We start from the raw sequence: 16,061 nt of genomic DNA, 5'->3' as shown, positions 1-16,061 counted from the left end.
CTTTTTCATTGTGCATATTCTCTGTTGAGTGTCACTAGCTGTGACCTGCTATTTTCCTTTGTCTCAGTATTTTTGTTATGTTCTCTTGTGTTTCTTTCTGTCTTTTGGGCAGCTGTGATGCCTGTGTGCATTTTGTTTTGCATCTCTCTCAGAGGCTTTTTCATAGCTTGGGATGTGGAGTCCGCTGCTTCATCTGTGCACTAGGCAAGGAGTCCCTGTGTTTCTGTGAGCGGCCGCGCCATGGTCTGGAACGCCCACTGCAAGATCCCATCCCACGTGCTCTGTGGGACAGCCCCAGTGTTCATTTTCTATTCCCATACCACATCCTTCCCCTGTGGGGTTTCCCAGCACACGGTGCCTGACCCACAGTCCCATGTCACCCTGTGGGCCACACCAGAGATGTGGTCCGCTTTGCACAGAATCTGCCTGTTGGTGTCACACAGAGTCTTACCTCACCTAGCAGCGCATCGAGCTCATCCCGGCTCAGCACAGTGTCACTGCCGAGGGCTCTGTCCTCTGCCTGTGCATGGAGAGATGTCCTTCCAGCTCCCTTGCTGCCCTCAGCCTGCCCGCCTTTGGTCAGGCTTGTTCAGGCTATCACCTGGTGTGGGCCCAGCTCATGCTCCCCCAATACAGCTTCACTAACTTGCCTCCATGTGGTGTCAGCCCGTCCCTCACCCTACCTGACCCATCTCCACCTTCCTGCTCCCCATAGGCCCTGCTCTTCCTCTCCCACCCCATTCCTGGCAACTTGTGCTGACCTTGGCTGCTGGAAGCAGTTGGTCTCCAGCTGCTGAGGTGGTGCCCACGCCACCTGTGTCCAGGGTGCCCATGCAGGATGTGCACAGCAGCAGCCCCCTACACCATCAGGGGTGACACAGACCGTCAGGGCAGACCACTCCAAGGAGGAACAAAGGCTGGGATGTGGGGAGTGATGGGGGATTCACCTGGGGTCCCCACTGGGAGCAGGACAGTGTCGGCCAGTGGGGATCTGGGTGCAGCAGCGGCTGCAGATGCTTCCCTCAACTCCACCCAGCTGGGTGTCCCGTGTCGCTTCTCCCAGGATCTCGGGGGGTCTCTCCACAGGCAAGTCTGCCTCCAGCAGCTGGCCTGGTTCAGTCACGTTCTCCACACAGGAGCCACATCGCCATGTCCCGCTGCACAGTGGGAGCAGTGCAGTGAGGGATGGCAGGGGGCACTAGCAGGCCCGTGTGCCCTGGGACTCACCTGGGGACATGGGGCAGTGGGGGCACCAGGCAGGCAAGGTGAAAGGCCCTGGGGCAGCCGTCACAGCAGATGAGCTCACCACCATCACCGCATGCTGCACACTCATCCTCATTCTCCTGTCCTCAGGGGAGTGGGCAGGGCATCACTGCCACCCTCACAGACTGAAGCTGTGGCTGTGGCAAGGTCTGTAATCCCCTTGCCCTCTCCCCCTGTATCACCCACCCTTCACCAAACATACCAATCCTTTCAGGGTGGTAAAATTGCCTGTCTCTTGGGAGTCGTAACCTGGTGAACCCCCAGTAGCTGAGCCTTGGGTTTCCTTTTCAAGGCCAGGGCAAACAGATATGCCAGGGAAACCCCAACAGTTCCTCTTGGGGGTGCACCAGGTGTCATATCCAGGGCTCACCTGCTGTGGCACAGGGTCCTGGCTGAACACAGTGGCTGCTGGCAGCTGGCCCTGGGGGTGCAGTTGGGGTTCCCTGTTCTGTTGGCAACACAAGAAGGGGCTTGGAGAGGCACTGCTTTCACTGGGGGACACTCCCAGGCCATGGCTATGATACCATGCAGAAACAACCCCCTGCCACAGCCTTGGCAGCTGCACAAGATGGGGGTCAAAACATATGAGGGGGGTGTCTGTACACTTTGGCATGCCTTGGGCTGGGCAGGGGGCTTCAGGCTGTGGCTTCTGCTCCTGGCCTTTGACTCCTCGCAGGCAGCCGGGTTATATGGCTCATCCCCAGCTCTGCTGACTGTCTTGGAGCTGCCTGCAAGAGAGGCCAGAGGCAGCTCCAGCTTCCTTTCCCCACCTTGCCCTGCCTGAGGGTGGCTCCTGAATTTGGGGACTAAACTGGGCAGGAGGTGGCTGGGCTGTACTTACATGGATCCAGCACATGTTTAATGAGGATGCCCTCGATGGCCCCACGGCTGACTGGCACCTCACCACCTGCCACAGCCACTGCCCTCTGCACCGAAGCAGCCACTGCCTGGAGAGCTGCAGGCAGGGGAGCAACTTAGTGGGGTGTGCAGCCCCTGCCCAGGGCTGTGGGTGGACAGGCAGAAGCTGCCCTGGGGGTTTTGGCACTCACCGCTGGCACGAGAAGTGTGGGGGGTATCTGTGCCCTCCGGCTTCTTCACAGTCTTTGCCTTCACCAGGGGCCCTGCAGCATTGTGAGGATGGGCGTCAGGGGGCACAGTACCTCACAATACCTCGGGGGCAGCACCCTGGCCCGTCTCCATCCTGCTCTGGGTCTCCATACCAGGACTGGCGCTGTGCCGTGGAGCGGACTGTGCTGCCCGGGCCTTGTCCCGCTCCTCAGGGGCTTTCCTCTTGCCTTGGGGTCTGTGTGGGGCCGGTGCTGTGGGGCTCGGGGAGAAACGCCTTCCACGGCGCTGCCGCCCCAGCTCCACCTCTGCAAGAACAGAGACGAGGACAGGCACCGGCACCCTGGCTGTCACCCCTGCCCACTGTCAGCCCGCCGGGGTGCCAGTTCCGCCTGAGCCCCTACTACCTCTGGGGAAGGAGCCGCGGAGAGGCCGGAGCCTGGAGTACCGCTCCAGGTTGTATTCCTTGAAGAGGACGGCCCAGAAGTCGCGGACTGCGGCAGCGTCGCGGCCCAGCAGCCAGGTGAGCAGGGCGTGGAAAGCGCGGTGGGAGCCCTCCCGCTCCGTCCGGCTCAGCGTCTCCTGCCAGGCACACCACGGCCTACGGGCTGCCCTCCGGCCCTCCTCCGGCCCCAGCCCCCACGGCATGACCGTCCTGTCCTGCTCCGCACCCTCACCTTGAAGATGTGGTCAGGAACGACATCGTGGTCAGCCAGGCCATGCAGCAGTGGGAAGACGTCGTCCACTGCCATGGCGATCTCGGTGCGGTGCAGCTTCAGCAGGTGCCGCAGGTCCCCGTCGCTGCCCGGCCCCGCCATGCCCGGGGACACTGCCGAAGCCCGCAGCCGCCCGTACACTCCCCTTTAATACACCTCTGCCGCGGCACCAGAAACCTCATTGGACTCTCGCAGCCCCACTCATTTCTGTACGAGGCCGTAACCTGAACCCGGCCCTCCCGCGCGCGGCACTGGGCTTGTCCCAGCCCCCCAGCCCCGGGCTTAAGGTCAGGCACCACCCCAGCTCCGGGCGGCTGCGCTGCTGGTCAAGGACACCTAACCCGCGGAGACCATCCTGGAGTGACGAGAGAGAGGGGCTCAGTGAGGTCCTGGCGAGGGGCTCCCACCTCTCTCATATCTGTTGCCACCCAGGCAGCTCCCAAAATTTCTGGACTTTCCACAGGACCTGCTTCTCTCATTCAGAAACTCGGCTGCAGGAGCATGTGGGAAGTAAGGGCCCAACAGCTGGGGATGTGACAGCAACAAAGGAGAGTTAGGGTGTGGGTGCCTTTGAGTGTGTCCTCCCCCCACATTCTCCACTTCCCTTCCCAGCATCTCTCATGGACAATGTGGTATGTCTCAAGATAGAAACACAGGAGGAACTGTCTGGGTGCTCACAGAGACAGAGGATTCCAGAGACAGAGGAGACAAGATGTGAGTGATTTTGGTGCACATTGGCCTGAAAAAGGATATAAAATGCTTCTGGAGACTGGGCCAATTAAGCAAACTGATCTCCTGAGGTTGCAGGCAGCTTCTGTGGGGCAGTAGGAAGCCCTGACACACAAAGCAACTCCACAAAAGGTGTGTAGGGGTACAACTGAGGATGCTGAACAAGCAAATGTTTTGCCAGAGCCATGGCAGTGCCACGAGTACTCCCAGGGAACACCTGGGCAGGTGCAGCCCACAGCTCTGTCAGTGCCCACTTCCAAAACTGAGCATACAGAGCTGAAAAAAGTGTGGAGCCAGGGGAAAGCTGACTCCTTGAAAGCATCTGGCATAGAAAAGTCTGGGGGCATGGCTGCTCTGTACCAGGTAGCTGGGAAGGAGAAAGCTCAACAGCTCCTGCCCCAAGTCCCAGACGTTTGGATTTCCCCAGAATCAATTTCTAGCCTCCCTCCCTCTTGGAGGTGTGTCTGGGCTGCCCCGAAGGCTCTGCCAAGGGTGCTGTGGCTGTGCACATCTGTCACCAGGCCACGGGGCAAACTCCAACCTGAGCAGGACCAGAGCACGGTGCAAGAGGGCACGGTGCAAGAGGGGACGCTGCTGGGCAGCACAAGGGAATACAGGGAGGAACTTTCATTGCTGTGTCTTAAAAAACTGGAGCAGTATCTGCTGGCTCCAAAGCTGTGCCAGGAGGAAGCATCTGCTGTCAAGAAACTCGGGAAGAATAACAAGACAACACCCTTGGAGCAGGAAATACCCTTGCATGTGTTAATAAATCTGGTTAATAAATTAATGTGGTCGCCTATGGAAAGGCTCACTCTGCAGCTCCTGTCAGCATTCAGGGGGAGTTTCTGTGCCCAGCTCTGCCACCATCTGTGTCATGCATCCCCCCAGGGGAAAAACGTGGGTGTCAGGTGACACAGGAGGTTCATCTCCCTTCCTGGAGCTCTGCCCAAGCCCGGCCACAGGCACTGAGCACAAGCACAGTTGTGACACAGCTTCACAGGTCTGCTCCACTGTTCCCAGGAGCACAGTTTTCCCCAGTTTATCACCCTGTGTTAACCTGTCTGGCACAGTTGATCTAAGACAAGGCTCTGGCACTTCCCCATGCCCACCCAGCTCCCTCGTGGGGAGGCACTGCCCAGCACTCCATGAGCCATATGCCCACAGTGCTGGGCTTGGACTTGTTTTAAATTCCAACTATGTGACTCTTTCTGTGCTGAGTCACAGACATTGTTTTCCACATCCAGCCCACTCAGTAGTGCCATGATTTGCATTTTGGGTTGGTTTTTTTGTGTTCCTTCCCCTTTCTGAGAGGGGTGGGAGGCAGAGCAGTGGCCACATGAAGAGGCACATCCATGCTGGGAAATCAGGTGGTTTCTGTACAGCTTCACTCAAGGCCAGCCTGGGAAGCTCTAAGGAACTTGTAAGGGCTGCAAAAGGGCAGCTTTTGCCTGAGGCTGGCACGTGCCCTGCTTGGCTGCCAGGGTCCCTGGCTGGAGCACAGGGCTTTCAGGATGCTCTCTCCTTTCTACTGCTTTCTCTGCAGAAACCAGGACTCAAGGGCCGAAGGTTGACAATGTTCCTCCCCAAATCCCCAGTAAAATCAGTGACTCAGCATCCAGCAAAAGTATTTGTAGCTCCTGGGATGCACCTCAATTCCCTCCTGCAAAAGCCGTTGATGCAAACACACCCCCTTCCAGCATTTCCTCCTTTCCAATTTCCCTTCCTTGTTGAAGTCCTGTGGTGCAAACCATTGCCATGTCTCCCTTGGACACAACTGCCCCTCACTCATCTCAAACAACATTCCTGAACCACAGTCAGGAGAGAACAGGGAGCAGTGGAACAGTCATGCATGGGATCACACCAGGAAGGCAGGGAGTCCCTACCTTTGTCTCTGACACCAATCCCACCACACCTGAGGCACACTGAGAGTCCCCATGAAACACTGCCACGATGTGCAGAGATTTTATTCTTCTCCCCTTACCTTCAGCTGCTCCAGGCTCCAGCATCTTTGAATAAAAGGGCCCCTGTGCCAGATCCAAATTTCTTGCAGCTGCCCTACCACCGCCCCACATGGTCTGGAGGGGAGCAGCTCCACCTGCATGCATCCCAGCTGCTCCTGCAAGGGCCTGGGAAGGAGAGCTGAAGCAGAGATTTACTTTAGCTTCAGTTTCCTCTTTCCTCCCCCTTTAGAAAGAAGAAACAAAAGCCCAGATGTATGTTATATTAATTTATTTGGGACACACCAAAAAGGAAAGTCAACAACTGTTAACGTACAAAAGTACAGAATCCTAGGACAAGATTTACTGTCCTGATTAAAAAGGCACCATGGTCCCAAAGAAGAGTAATCAGAATATCAGAATACATGATTTAGAAATTTTCCCCTGTTGCAGCAGAAACAGAGCCAGGCTTTGGCTCTATCCACAGTCAAACCAAGTTAAAAAAACCCAGATATGATTTCATTGTGATAAACTCTGCTCAGCCTGTATAGGATGTTGTGAAAAAGAATCACAGCCTAGAAGTTGATCGGATTTTTTTTCATCTTTTTTTGAAATAGTGAAGGTGACTAATCACTAAGTAGATAACAAGGAAGACAGCAGACTGCTGACACCTGTGGCTTGACTTTCTGTCAGACATTTCAGTTCAACTGAGACCAGCAGGCTGAGTGTGGGGCTTCTGAATGAAATGTAATTCCCTGTGGTAGACAGGAAGTCAAATTTGACAACCCTAAATTCCCTGAATCCCTGAAAATCATAAAGCACTATACAGCTGTGTTCTGTATCCGAACCAACCCTGATGGATTTGCTTTACACACAAGCATTTATACTGTCAGCTATATTTGTAATAAAAAGGGGGCTTACAGCAGTTATTAAAAAACTTCTCCTTTGGCGAGGTCTGAGCTTGGCTATATTCCCTGCTGAAACAGAGCTGCTGGTGTAGAGACCCAGTGAGAGGCTCAATCCAGCACCTCCGGGCTGGAAGGCAAATAGTTTAAACGTGACATAATTTGCATGGGGAGGTCAGTGAAGCACATCAGAGAGAGGAGATGGAGGGAGGCCGCAAAGCCTCAGGCAGCGGAGGCTCAAGGGTGCTGCTACCAAACCTGTAAAACTACGAATGGCGCAGAGCACGTGGCGGGCACTAAATACTTTGGAGTGACTTACCATGAAGAGCTTGTCAGAGACACAGAGCAACGACCCTGGCACTAAGGAGCAGGGTCCCTGAGAAGGGACATGCAGCTCACAGCCGGACAGATCTATGCCAGGTGGCCGAGGCTGGAGCCTGCCTGGGCGGCCCGGCTGGGGCCGCCGTGTTCCAGGGCACCAGCAGCTGCTCCGAGTTTCATTCCTCCTTTGGCATAGGACTTCAAAGCAGTCCGAGGACTGATTCATCAAAAGTAAATGAACTGTCAAAATTATTCGTACATGCATTTATTGTTAAAGGGAGCAAAAGCCAAAGAATGAAAGAGCACGAGTTAACGTCAGTAAATGATGTGCAGGACGGAGAGGAAAGAAATGGGGAAACTGAGATACTGGAGTGGGGAAACCAACATTCACACTGGAAGGTAAATTTTAAAACCAGGCAAGTTTGCGCTCTTTCTACCACAGATCTTTTGTGGATAAGTAAGAGACTTGGGGGTTTTCCATTTTCAGTGCAGTCTGGCAAGGTTTGCGCATCTCACCAGAGAGATCTCCAGCACTGGGTTTCACTGGAAGTTCAAGTCTCTCACCTTTAAAAACCAATAAAGCAACTCTTAACTAAAAAAGTCACAGATACATCACTGCTCAGGATATACGTGGGCAAGAGGGTCACACATGTTCAAACAACCTCTGGGTGGAAAACTACCATCTCCCCCCCTGCTGGTCTACACCACCTCGGGGGTGGAAGAGCAAGCCCACATCTGGGTGCATACTGCTGTGAACACCACAGCTACACCTGGGAAGGCTTTTTCTTCCATATGTCCTAAAAATGCAGTATAACAGTTTATAAAATTACTCTCATTTTAAAACTAAATAATGCAATTTGCATTTTCTCCTATGTTAACCCCCTCCCCCCAAAGATAAAACATTACCACTTCATTTAGGATTCACACCCCAGATCCTAGATTAGGGAACTTAATGATAAAACTCATCCAGTTATGGGAAGGTTTATCCTGATCAAGGAAACGTTGGTAAAATAGAATCTAGAATAAAACATTCAGAATCACCAATGCTTTAACAGCCAAAGCACTCCACTGTCTCCTGCTCTCTGCCCACTCCTCGAGCAGGAGAGCAGTCCCTTTCCAAAAGCACAGCGTGCCTCTCTAGGGCTGGTGACACACGCTGCAAACCCACTTCCTTCCTGGCAGAAACGCCAGCTCCCGCAGGAAGAGGCCAAGCACCTTTCACCCCCACTGCAGCCAGGGCTCTTCAGCACACGGATTTTCTGTTAGCAACAAGTCCGAGTTATCACCCTGCAGTAAATCCGAGTCCTGATTCACGCTGTTAGGCGACTACTGGCTCAGAAATGTTGAGAGACTTCCAAACTCCACGGATGCAGACAGGACCTTGAAAGAAGAGGCTTATGTGCTACGTAACCTTGGATCATCCGCTGCATTTGAGCCTTGGCATCGCTGGCTGCTGACAGCTCATCCTTCCAAATCCATGTGGTTTAGTCCTTGTTGCCATTGTCATCATCCCAGCCCTCTTCCCTGGAGGCAGCATGTTCCTGTGCTCTGGCTTGTGGATCTACAACAATCACTTCCAATGGATGGTGGGATTTCAAACTTGCCTAATGTGTGCATTGCCACCTTGTACTCCAGCAGCTCTGCCCGCTCTCCGTGGCGGGCGCTAGCAGTTTTTCACCTTTTCTACAGTCTCGTAGAAGCCAGGCCTGACCCTGCGGATGCTCATCCGTATGTGCTCGCCCTCCAGGGGCAGGTCAGTGCCGGTGGTGGCTGCGGTGCAGCGGCGCTTCCGCCGGCCCCGCAGCGAGAAGGCTGGGGCACCACCGTTCTCCTCCTCTGCAGGGTACAGCTCATCAACACTTGTGCCCTCATCTGACTGCTCCTCGCCCTTGTACTTCATCTCCTTTGCCTTGCTGCTCTCCTTCTCTTCCCTGGCGAGCTTCCTGAAGTGCTCCAGACACTGTATCTTCTGCCTTCTCTCCATCATCTTCAGCTCCTGCTTCTCTGTGAAATCTTCATAGTACATTTTTCTCTCATTCCTCTGATCTTCCAGAAACTTCCACTCAATGCTGGTCATTTTTATCCCACTGTACTCCTCCAGTTTATCCCTCATCTGTGTGTCTGTACAAAACACGTCAAAGAGCTTCTCTGAACTCTCATTGAATCTGTCGGCCCGCTCGGAAAAAGCCTGGTTCTGTCTCTGCTTCCTGGTCTGGTACAATCGGGTGAACTCCTCATACATTTTGAGGATGAGTTTCTTTATGTTCTGCGTGGCGATGGTGTGCAGGTTGCAGACCAGCCAGTGTTCCTGCAGGTGCTCTGCGAGAAGCTGGGCCGCATCCTCCTTGGAGCGCTGGGCCTGGCCGGCCCTCTTGGGCTGCAGCAGGTACAGCATGTTCTGCACCACATCCTTCTTGGTGGGCAGCACCCCCTGCGCAAAGCCTGAAGACTCCACGTATTCCACAGTCCCCAGGGTCTTCCGTGCCCTCACCTCAGTGTCCAGTGATTCCATCACTGCTCGGTAGTTCTGTAGTTACGACATAACCTGAAAGACAGGAGAAAGAGAGGAGTGTGTCAAACGAAGCAGTTTTTTCCACGCAGCAGAAACAAGCCGATGTAAACCGTACTGAGGCCAATGGGACGCGGGGCTTTGCGGCGCTCCGCCGCTGTTGGACGGCTGCGTTAGCCCAGCCCATCCCAGCCCCTTCTCCGCGAGCCTATCGCTCCTCGGAGCGACTCCCAGAGCCTAATACGGTGCGTCTGCGTGCGGGAATTCGGCTTTAATTGAGTTCTGCACTTCGCCTTATCAATTACAGCGAGACGGCCCGGCCGTGGCCCTGCTCGCGGCTCCGCCCGCCTGACCCCGCGACAGCGCCCGAACCGCCCGCCCCACCCCCCCTCCCCGGAGCACGGCCCGCATTGCCGCGGCCCGCCCGGGGCACGGAGCCACGAGGCACGGCCGCCTTGGGTGCATCCCCGGGCAGCTCCCTCCGTCTCGGCCCCGCACCGGGCGCGGCACGCGAGGCCGCCTCCGCCGTGCGGCGCTGAGTCACGACGCGGCGGGCCCGGGTGCCGCCCGCCCGAGCCCTGCGCGGAGGTCGCCGCTGTTCACCCCGGCGCCCCCCGCCCGGCGCTCACCGCCATCGCGCGGAGCACGGCGCAGAGCCCGCGCGGGGCGCGGCACGGGAACCGCACCGACGGTGCCGCCGCCATCTTGGCGAGGGGAATCGCCGCCGCTCCCTGGCCTTGCGTCCGTCCCGGAAGTACCGCCCCCTCCCGCTCGCCGGAAGCGCACCTCCTGGAGAGCCACGCCCGTTCCGCCTCGGGACGCGCGAGAGTGGCGCGTGAGTGACACCCGCCGAGACGTGGGGGGGGAAAGGGGACAGGGGACTCGCGCGCCGCCCGCCGGGGACCAAGGGGAGCCCTGTGCGCTCGCGGGGCCTCGGCTAATGAGGATGGCGGCAGCGGATTGGGCGGCTCGGCAGCGGGAGCGGGGTGAGGGAGGGGTCCGTGAGTGCGGGGCAGCTGATTGGTCAATGCCGTGAGGGGGGGGTAGTGGCCAGTGAGCTGATTGGTGGGTGCCATGGCTATGGGGCAGGAAGCAGGGAGCTGATTGGTGGGTGCCATGGCTGTGGGGCAGGAAGCAGGGAGCTGATTGGTGGGTGCCATGGCTGTGGGGCAGGAAGCAGGGAGCTGATTGGTGGATGCCATGGCTATGGGGCAGGCGGGAGGATGATGGGTGGTTGTGGTGCCCCAGGCAGGGCAGGTGCCTGGTCCCCCGTGGGCAGCCACATGTCTGTAACCGACGATGCCAGGTTGGTGACGGCAGCGAGACGGTGACAGTGACGGTGACAGCAGTGATGGGCGCGGAGACAGAGCCGGCGGAGGCGCGGTGTGACTCACTGGAGGGGTGAGGCCCTGCCCTGCCCCGTGCTCCTCTTTGTGTCCCCCAGCACCCCTTATCTGCCCCTGTCCCTACAGGAGGGTCTACCTGGACCACAATGCCACCACCCCGCTCGCCCCCGAGGCAGCTCAGGCCGTGTGGGATGCCATGTGCCAGGCCTGGGGCAACCCCAGCAGCTCCCACCCCGCAGGTAGGGACCAGGATGAGCCATGTCACGTCCTCGGGCTGGGCCCCGTGGTGGCAGGAGCCCTCGGGAGCTGCTAGATCTGGTCCTGCAGGCAGGAAGGCGAAGGAGCTCATCGGCAGCGCGCGGGAGAGCCTGGCGAGGATGCTAGGAGGCCGCCCTGAGGACATTGTCTTCACCTCGGGGGGCACAGAGGTGGGAGCAGGGAGGACCCCCTTCCTGGGAATCCCTGCCCACCACCCCTTCTCCAGGAAGCTGCCATGAGAAGGATGGAGATGAAGGGTGCTGTGCTCCTTCTGAGCCTCCATTTTCCGTCTCCATCCTTCCTTCAGGCAAATAACATGGTGATCCACACTGCCTGCAGGCACTTCCATGAGAGCCAGTATGGGACAGGGGACAGGCGGGGCACACCTCACATCGTGACATCGAGTGTAGAGCATGACTCCATCCGCCTGCTGCTGGAGCAGCTGGGGAGGGAGGGCCTGGCTGGTGAGTGGCACAGGCACAGATGGGGTTTGAATGGGGGACTTGTCTCTGCTGGTGTTTTTGTAGGGGGGCAAGATCTTACATGCTCTGTGATGTTCCACTTTCTCCCCATGGGGAAGGGCACGATTTCTCCCCGTGGTTGCCCATATTCTCCCAGGCTGGATGTGTCACCTCCCTGCTCTGTGCCTGTGCTCCCATTGTCCGCACACTCCTGTCCTGCCCAGTGGGGCACAGGCCAGCCCTGAGTGTTCACAGCCTACCCAGCCAGCCTCAGGGCTTGTCTCCTGGCCTGCAGAAGCCACCTTTGTGCCCGTGTCCCCACGGAGTGGGCAGGCAGAGGTGGATGATGTCCTGGCCGCCATCCGGCCAAACACCTGCCTGGTCTCCCTCATGTTGGCCAATAACGAGACCGGTGTCATCATGGTGAGTGTGGGCAGTGAGGGGGATGGCGGAGAGATGTCCTCGCAAAGAGGTGGTGACAGAGGGGGGCAGAAAGTCTCTGGGATGCCGACCTTCATTCTTGCCATCAGCCCGTTGCGGAGCTGAGCCAGCGCATCCGTGCCCTCAACCAGCACAGAGCAGCGGAGGGTCTGCCCAGGATCCTGGTGCACACCGATGCGGCCCAGATGATTGGCAAGGGGCGTGTGGATGTGCAGGAGTTGGGTGTGGACTACCTGACCATCGTGGGACACAAGGTGTGGCCCTGCTTGTGTGGCCCAGCTGCAGATCACCCTGTGTGACATCTCTGCTGGGGTGCCAGGGGGACTTAGGGTTCCCCACACAGCTTGGTACTTCACACTGGCCAAAGTTCTCCTGCTAATTGGTGCTGTGCAGACAGACTTTGCTTGTGTAGAACCTGTCTGGGCTGGGGGGAAGGAGACTGAGAATGGGGAGCAGCTCTGCAGCAGCTTGTGCCTCTGCAATGAGCAGGAGCCAGCACCGGAGGGCACTCAGATTTGGGTAGGAGGACAGGAAGCACTGTCAGTACTGGTCAGTGTCCCCAGGGTCACCACAGCTGTCCCCACAGTTCCATGGCCCACGGATTGGAGCACTGTACGCCCACAGCCCCGGCACTGCCACCCCGCTGCACCCCATGCTCTTCGGAGGGGGACAGGAGAGGAGTTTCCGGCCAGGGTAAGGGGACAGGTAGTTACTGGAGATGTGAGCCTCTGGCTGTTGGCCAAGCTACATGGGCTGCCTTGCCTGAGCTGGGAGCTCTGTCACCTGCCAGCCCTGGGGTGACCAGCCCAGCATGGCAGGGAAATGGATCTGTGCATGGAAACTCCCTGGAGCTCAAGCTCTGCAAAGGGTGTAACCTCAGGGTGGAACTGCCTCCTTCTCAACCACCTCAGAGAGGTGTCCAGGAGCCCCTGCTAGTCCTGAGGGGTCCCATGAGGGAATGTCTGTGTCTCAAGGCTGGGTTTCTGGTCTGGAGAAACAACTCACTGGTTCCTGTTCCCTTCCAGCACTGAGAACACCCCAATGATTGCCGGCCTTGGCCAGGTCAGTTGGGATGGTGAGGGGTGAGTGGTGCAGACCCAGCACAGAGACAGACACTTGTGCTCCCTGGTCAACAAAGGGACAAACTTAGGATGTGGGAGGGAGGGTGAATTGGGAAAGGTCGTGGGACTTTCTGGTGCCAGTCCAAGGAGGTGCTTTAGGGTGCTTGCTGTGGGTTTGCAGCCCTGACAGTCACCCAGCTCACATGGCAGAGGGCACTGAGAGGGGACACAGGGGACCTGGCACTGCAGAGGCTGTTCCAGGCTGGGCTCACATCCTGGGAATCATGCACAAAGGGAGGTGTCCAAGGGTCACTGGTGAAGCCTGTCTGTGTGTTCTCAGGCTGCAGAGTTAGTGAACAAGAACTGGGAGGCCTATGAGGCTCATATGCGGGATGTCCGGGATTACCTGGAGGCCACACTGGAGGTAAGCACATCTGGTCCTTTCCTGCAGTCTCAGGCTGCAGGGTGTGGGGCCTGGAGCAGGGTGGGTATGTTCCTCTGGCCCTGCTTAATCCATCATAAGGACAGAGCTGCTTGGAAACCCAGAGAGGTTCACAGCCCTCTGATTTCTCCAGGCCTCATTTGGGAAGCAGAGGATTCGCTTCAACAGTCACTTTAAGGGCTCCAAGAGACTCTGCAACACCTGTAACTTCTCCATCCTGGGCCCAGGCCTTCAAGGTAGCTCTTATCCTACAGCTGTGATGGTTACACACAGCCAAGCACCTGTCCCTCACAGCACCTGTGGTTGAGACTGGCGGGCGCTTGGTGTGGCTCAGGCAGGGAGGTGAGGCAGGAGTAGTCCCTGGAGAGAGCCTTGGCACTGGGAGAGCTGTTCTTGTGTTGCTTGTGCTGCAGGACGAAGGGTGCTAGCTCACTGCAAGGTGCTCCTCGCCAGCGTCGGGGCTGCCTGCCACTCTGAGAAGGGGGATCGGTGAGCACATGGCTTTTGCAGCCCCTGGGCGTCTTCCCATAGGACAGAGGTTTGGGAAGGACAGAAATCGGGACAGGGAACGGGACAGTGGGTGGCTTGGGCAGCATCACCTGTGTGATGAGCAAAGAGGGTACAGAGCTTTCCAGAGGGGCTGAAGGGCTGTGAAGGGGATTATTGCAGGAGACACAGCTGGAATGCTTGATTGCTGCTTGGAAGGAGTTTGTCCCTCCCAGCTTTGGTGATCCAGCTGAGCTTCGAAGTACTTTTGAACTCCTGGCGCTACCAGAAGAGAGCCTGCCTTGTGTGTGTGTGCCTGGCTCATCCGTTCCAGCCCTGCTTGGGTCTCCAGATGGCTTCTTTAGGGGATATGGGGACAGTGGGTGCTTTTGGCCTGGTCTAGAGCAATTCCCCGTGGATGTGGCAGAGCTGCCAACCCACAGGGACATGGAACAAGTTCTTCTTAAAAGAGCCAGATCCCCCATAGGGCAAGAAGCCCAGTGGGATTGGGTGCCTCTGGAAAGCAAACAGGGGTCCTGAAGTGTATCTGCAGATGTGGTTCTTCCTGTGGCTTACTTGTTGAGGATCCCTACTGATGTGTGGAGCTTCCTCGGCCTTCAAGTCCAACCTCCTCCTCTTGGCTGTGTTCCAGGCCCTCCCCAGTGCTGCTGAGCTGCGGGATTCCCCCAGAGGTGGCACAGAATGCGCTGAGGCTGAGCGTGGGGCGTGGCACCGCACGGGCAGATGTGGACAGGGCTGTGCAGGACCTCATGCAGGCTGTGGAGCAGCTGGAGCAGGACCAGGCTCCATAGACCCCTGAATTGCTACCTGGACACCACTAAGGTTCTTGGGGTGGACCCCTGGGTGTGAGCTGCCTGTGCCAGCCTGGGCTAAGGGGTGGCAGGGGGAGGTTCTGAAGAGGGGGCTTGGCTGCTTTGGGACTGGGGCAGCTCCAGGGCTTGCCCAGGACTCATCCCTGCTGCACAGTGGAGGCTTTTGGGGAGTCCTGCTGTTCAGTGCCCCCAGCTTGCCATCTAGCTGGGTGCCTGCACATGTATATGTTGGCACACCTGAGCCCCTGCAGAGGGACAGGCGTGGAAGCCATTGAAGGAGGAGCCTCATGACCTGGTTGCTTTCCATAAAGGAAGCTTTCCTGCTGCCTGAGCAGCCAGAGGAAGAAAGACCATCTGCCCCAGAGTGCAATGAGGAGTTGATAGAAGCACAGCAGGACTCTGGGCTAGGAACTGCTCTGCCCTAAGCTGTCAAAGGCATTGATTACTGTCTGGGCAGAGCTTTCCCAGCACTGCTTTGCTTTATTTGCTCCCCTTTTCTTCTGTCCTTCCTACAGGGGGCAGATCTCCTGTTGCCAGCTCCATCTGCTCCTCAAGGAAACAGTTGTCTGGGCAGCTGTGACTGTGCCAGCACCTGAGGGAACCCTGTGTGGCCTAGGGGGTCTATGGCATCACCAACATTGGAGGACACAAGTGTCACACAGATCAGAAGCATTGCTGGCTGGACTGGCTGATGTCAGGGAACTTGGTCTCCCTGGGTATTCATAGGAATAAAGCTAACTGCTGTTTTTTCTCACAAGTAAAATGTATTTTCTGTGTTGAAAGCGGGACCAGTTGGAGCCATCTGAGTGATGCCTTTTCCCTCAGAAAACACTCATGTCACACAGAACAGAGGCACAGGCGGCTGGAGTGGGAGGTGGCTGCAGGGCCTGGTTGGCACAGAGCCCGTGGACACAGATGCTGGCCTTTCTCTTTACAGCCACACATTAGAATGGCCAGGAATACTATTTGAACTCATAAAACCCTGGGGCTCTTGACAAATCTGGTATCTTATTGGAGTTTTAGGATCCAAGCACCCTGACTGACAGTCACTGATCCTGACATACTGATATCCTGACTGATACTGACAGTCACAGGCTGGTCAGTATTACCATGCATCTCCATCTCAAATGCATTCTTTTATTTCTCCAATTTTTCCCCTCCCTTGGATAATAGTCAAAGCCTCCTTTAGAACACATGGTTCAATAGAAGGGATTTTGGTCTGCCACAGGGCTAGATCTTTCATCTGTCATGGACCTTACTGTTCCTGGGGACCTGTCACAGCTGTGGC

At 56.9% G+C, this 16,061-nt stretch overlaps 3 protein-coding genes across 7 annotated transcripts; 1 reads left to right on the top strand and 2 right to left on the bottom strand.

Annotated features, from left to right (window-relative positions):
* Window positions 1–200: 200 nt before the first annotated feature.
* AIRE (autoimmune regulator) lies at window positions 201–3,146 on the bottom strand. The gene is made up of 12 exons (XM_088061231.1): window positions 3,006–3,146; window positions 2,736–2,910; window positions 2,484–2,636; window positions 2,313–2,384; window positions 2,105–2,218; window positions 1,867–1,991; window positions 1,634–1,711; window positions 1,228–1,343; window positions 948–1,157; window positions 762–858; window positions 452–520; window positions 201–281 (listed from the first exon to the last, which is right to left on the bottom strand). The coding sequence occupies exons 1-12, from the start codon at window positions 3,144–3,146 to the stop codon at window positions 201–203; spliced, it is 1,431 nt and encodes a 476-aa protein (XP_087917357.1).
* A 2,841-nt stretch (window positions 3,147–5,987) lies between these two features.
* LOC102114255 (uncharacterized) lies at window positions 5,988–10,211 on the bottom strand. Its single transcript, XM_014258333.2, has 2 exons — window positions 10,075–10,211; window positions 5,988–9,481 (listed from the first exon to the last, which is right to left on the bottom strand). The coding sequence occupies exon 2, from the start codon at window positions 9,446–9,448 to the stop codon at window positions 8,600–8,602; it is 849 nt and encodes a 282-aa protein (XP_014113808.1). The 5' UTR covers window positions 9,449–9,481; window positions 10,075–10,211; the 3' UTR covers window positions 5,988–8,599.
* SCLY (selenocysteine lyase) lies at window positions 10,164–16,018 on the top strand. Of its 5 annotated transcripts, none has more exons than XM_014258329.2 (14): window positions 10,164–10,280; window positions 10,752–10,846; window positions 10,918–11,030; window positions 11,119–11,219; window positions 11,357–11,513; window positions 11,806–11,933; window positions 12,041–12,205; window positions 12,538–12,644; window positions 12,977–13,013; window positions 13,353–13,436; window positions 13,588–13,690; window positions 13,868–13,943; window positions 14,593–14,783; window positions 15,289–16,018. In XM_014258329.2, the coding sequence occupies exons 2-13, from the start codon at window positions 10,797–10,799 to the stop codon at window positions 14,750–14,752; spliced, it is 1,281 nt and encodes a 426-aa protein (XP_014113804.1). In that variant the 5' UTR covers window positions 10,164–10,280; window positions 10,752–10,796; the 3' UTR covers window positions 14,753–14,783; window positions 15,289–16,018. The 5 variants fall into 5 exon arrangements, with proteins under 5 accessions (XP_014113804.1, XP_087916954.1, XP_087916955.1 ...); XM_088060828.1 differs by having other exon boundaries at window positions 10,233–10,280; window positions 10,694–10,846; XM_088060829.1 differs by lacking the exon at window positions 10,164–10,280 and adding an exon at window positions 10,352–10,431.
* The last annotated feature ends 43 nt before the right edge of the window (window positions 16,019–16,061 follow it).

Source organism: Pseudopodoces humilis, chromosome 11 (assembly GCF_049639895.1).
Source record: "Pseudopodoces humilis isolate 2021_Gansu_Grassland_sample_001 chromosome 11, ASM4963989v1, whole genome shotgun sequence".
Taxonomy (NCBI): Eukaryota; Metazoa; Chordata; class Aves; order Passeriformes; family Paridae; genus Pseudopodoces; species Pseudopodoces humilis.
The sequence above is the reverse complement of the archived record's forward strand: the minus strand, read 5'-3'. Positions and strand labels throughout refer to the sequence as shown.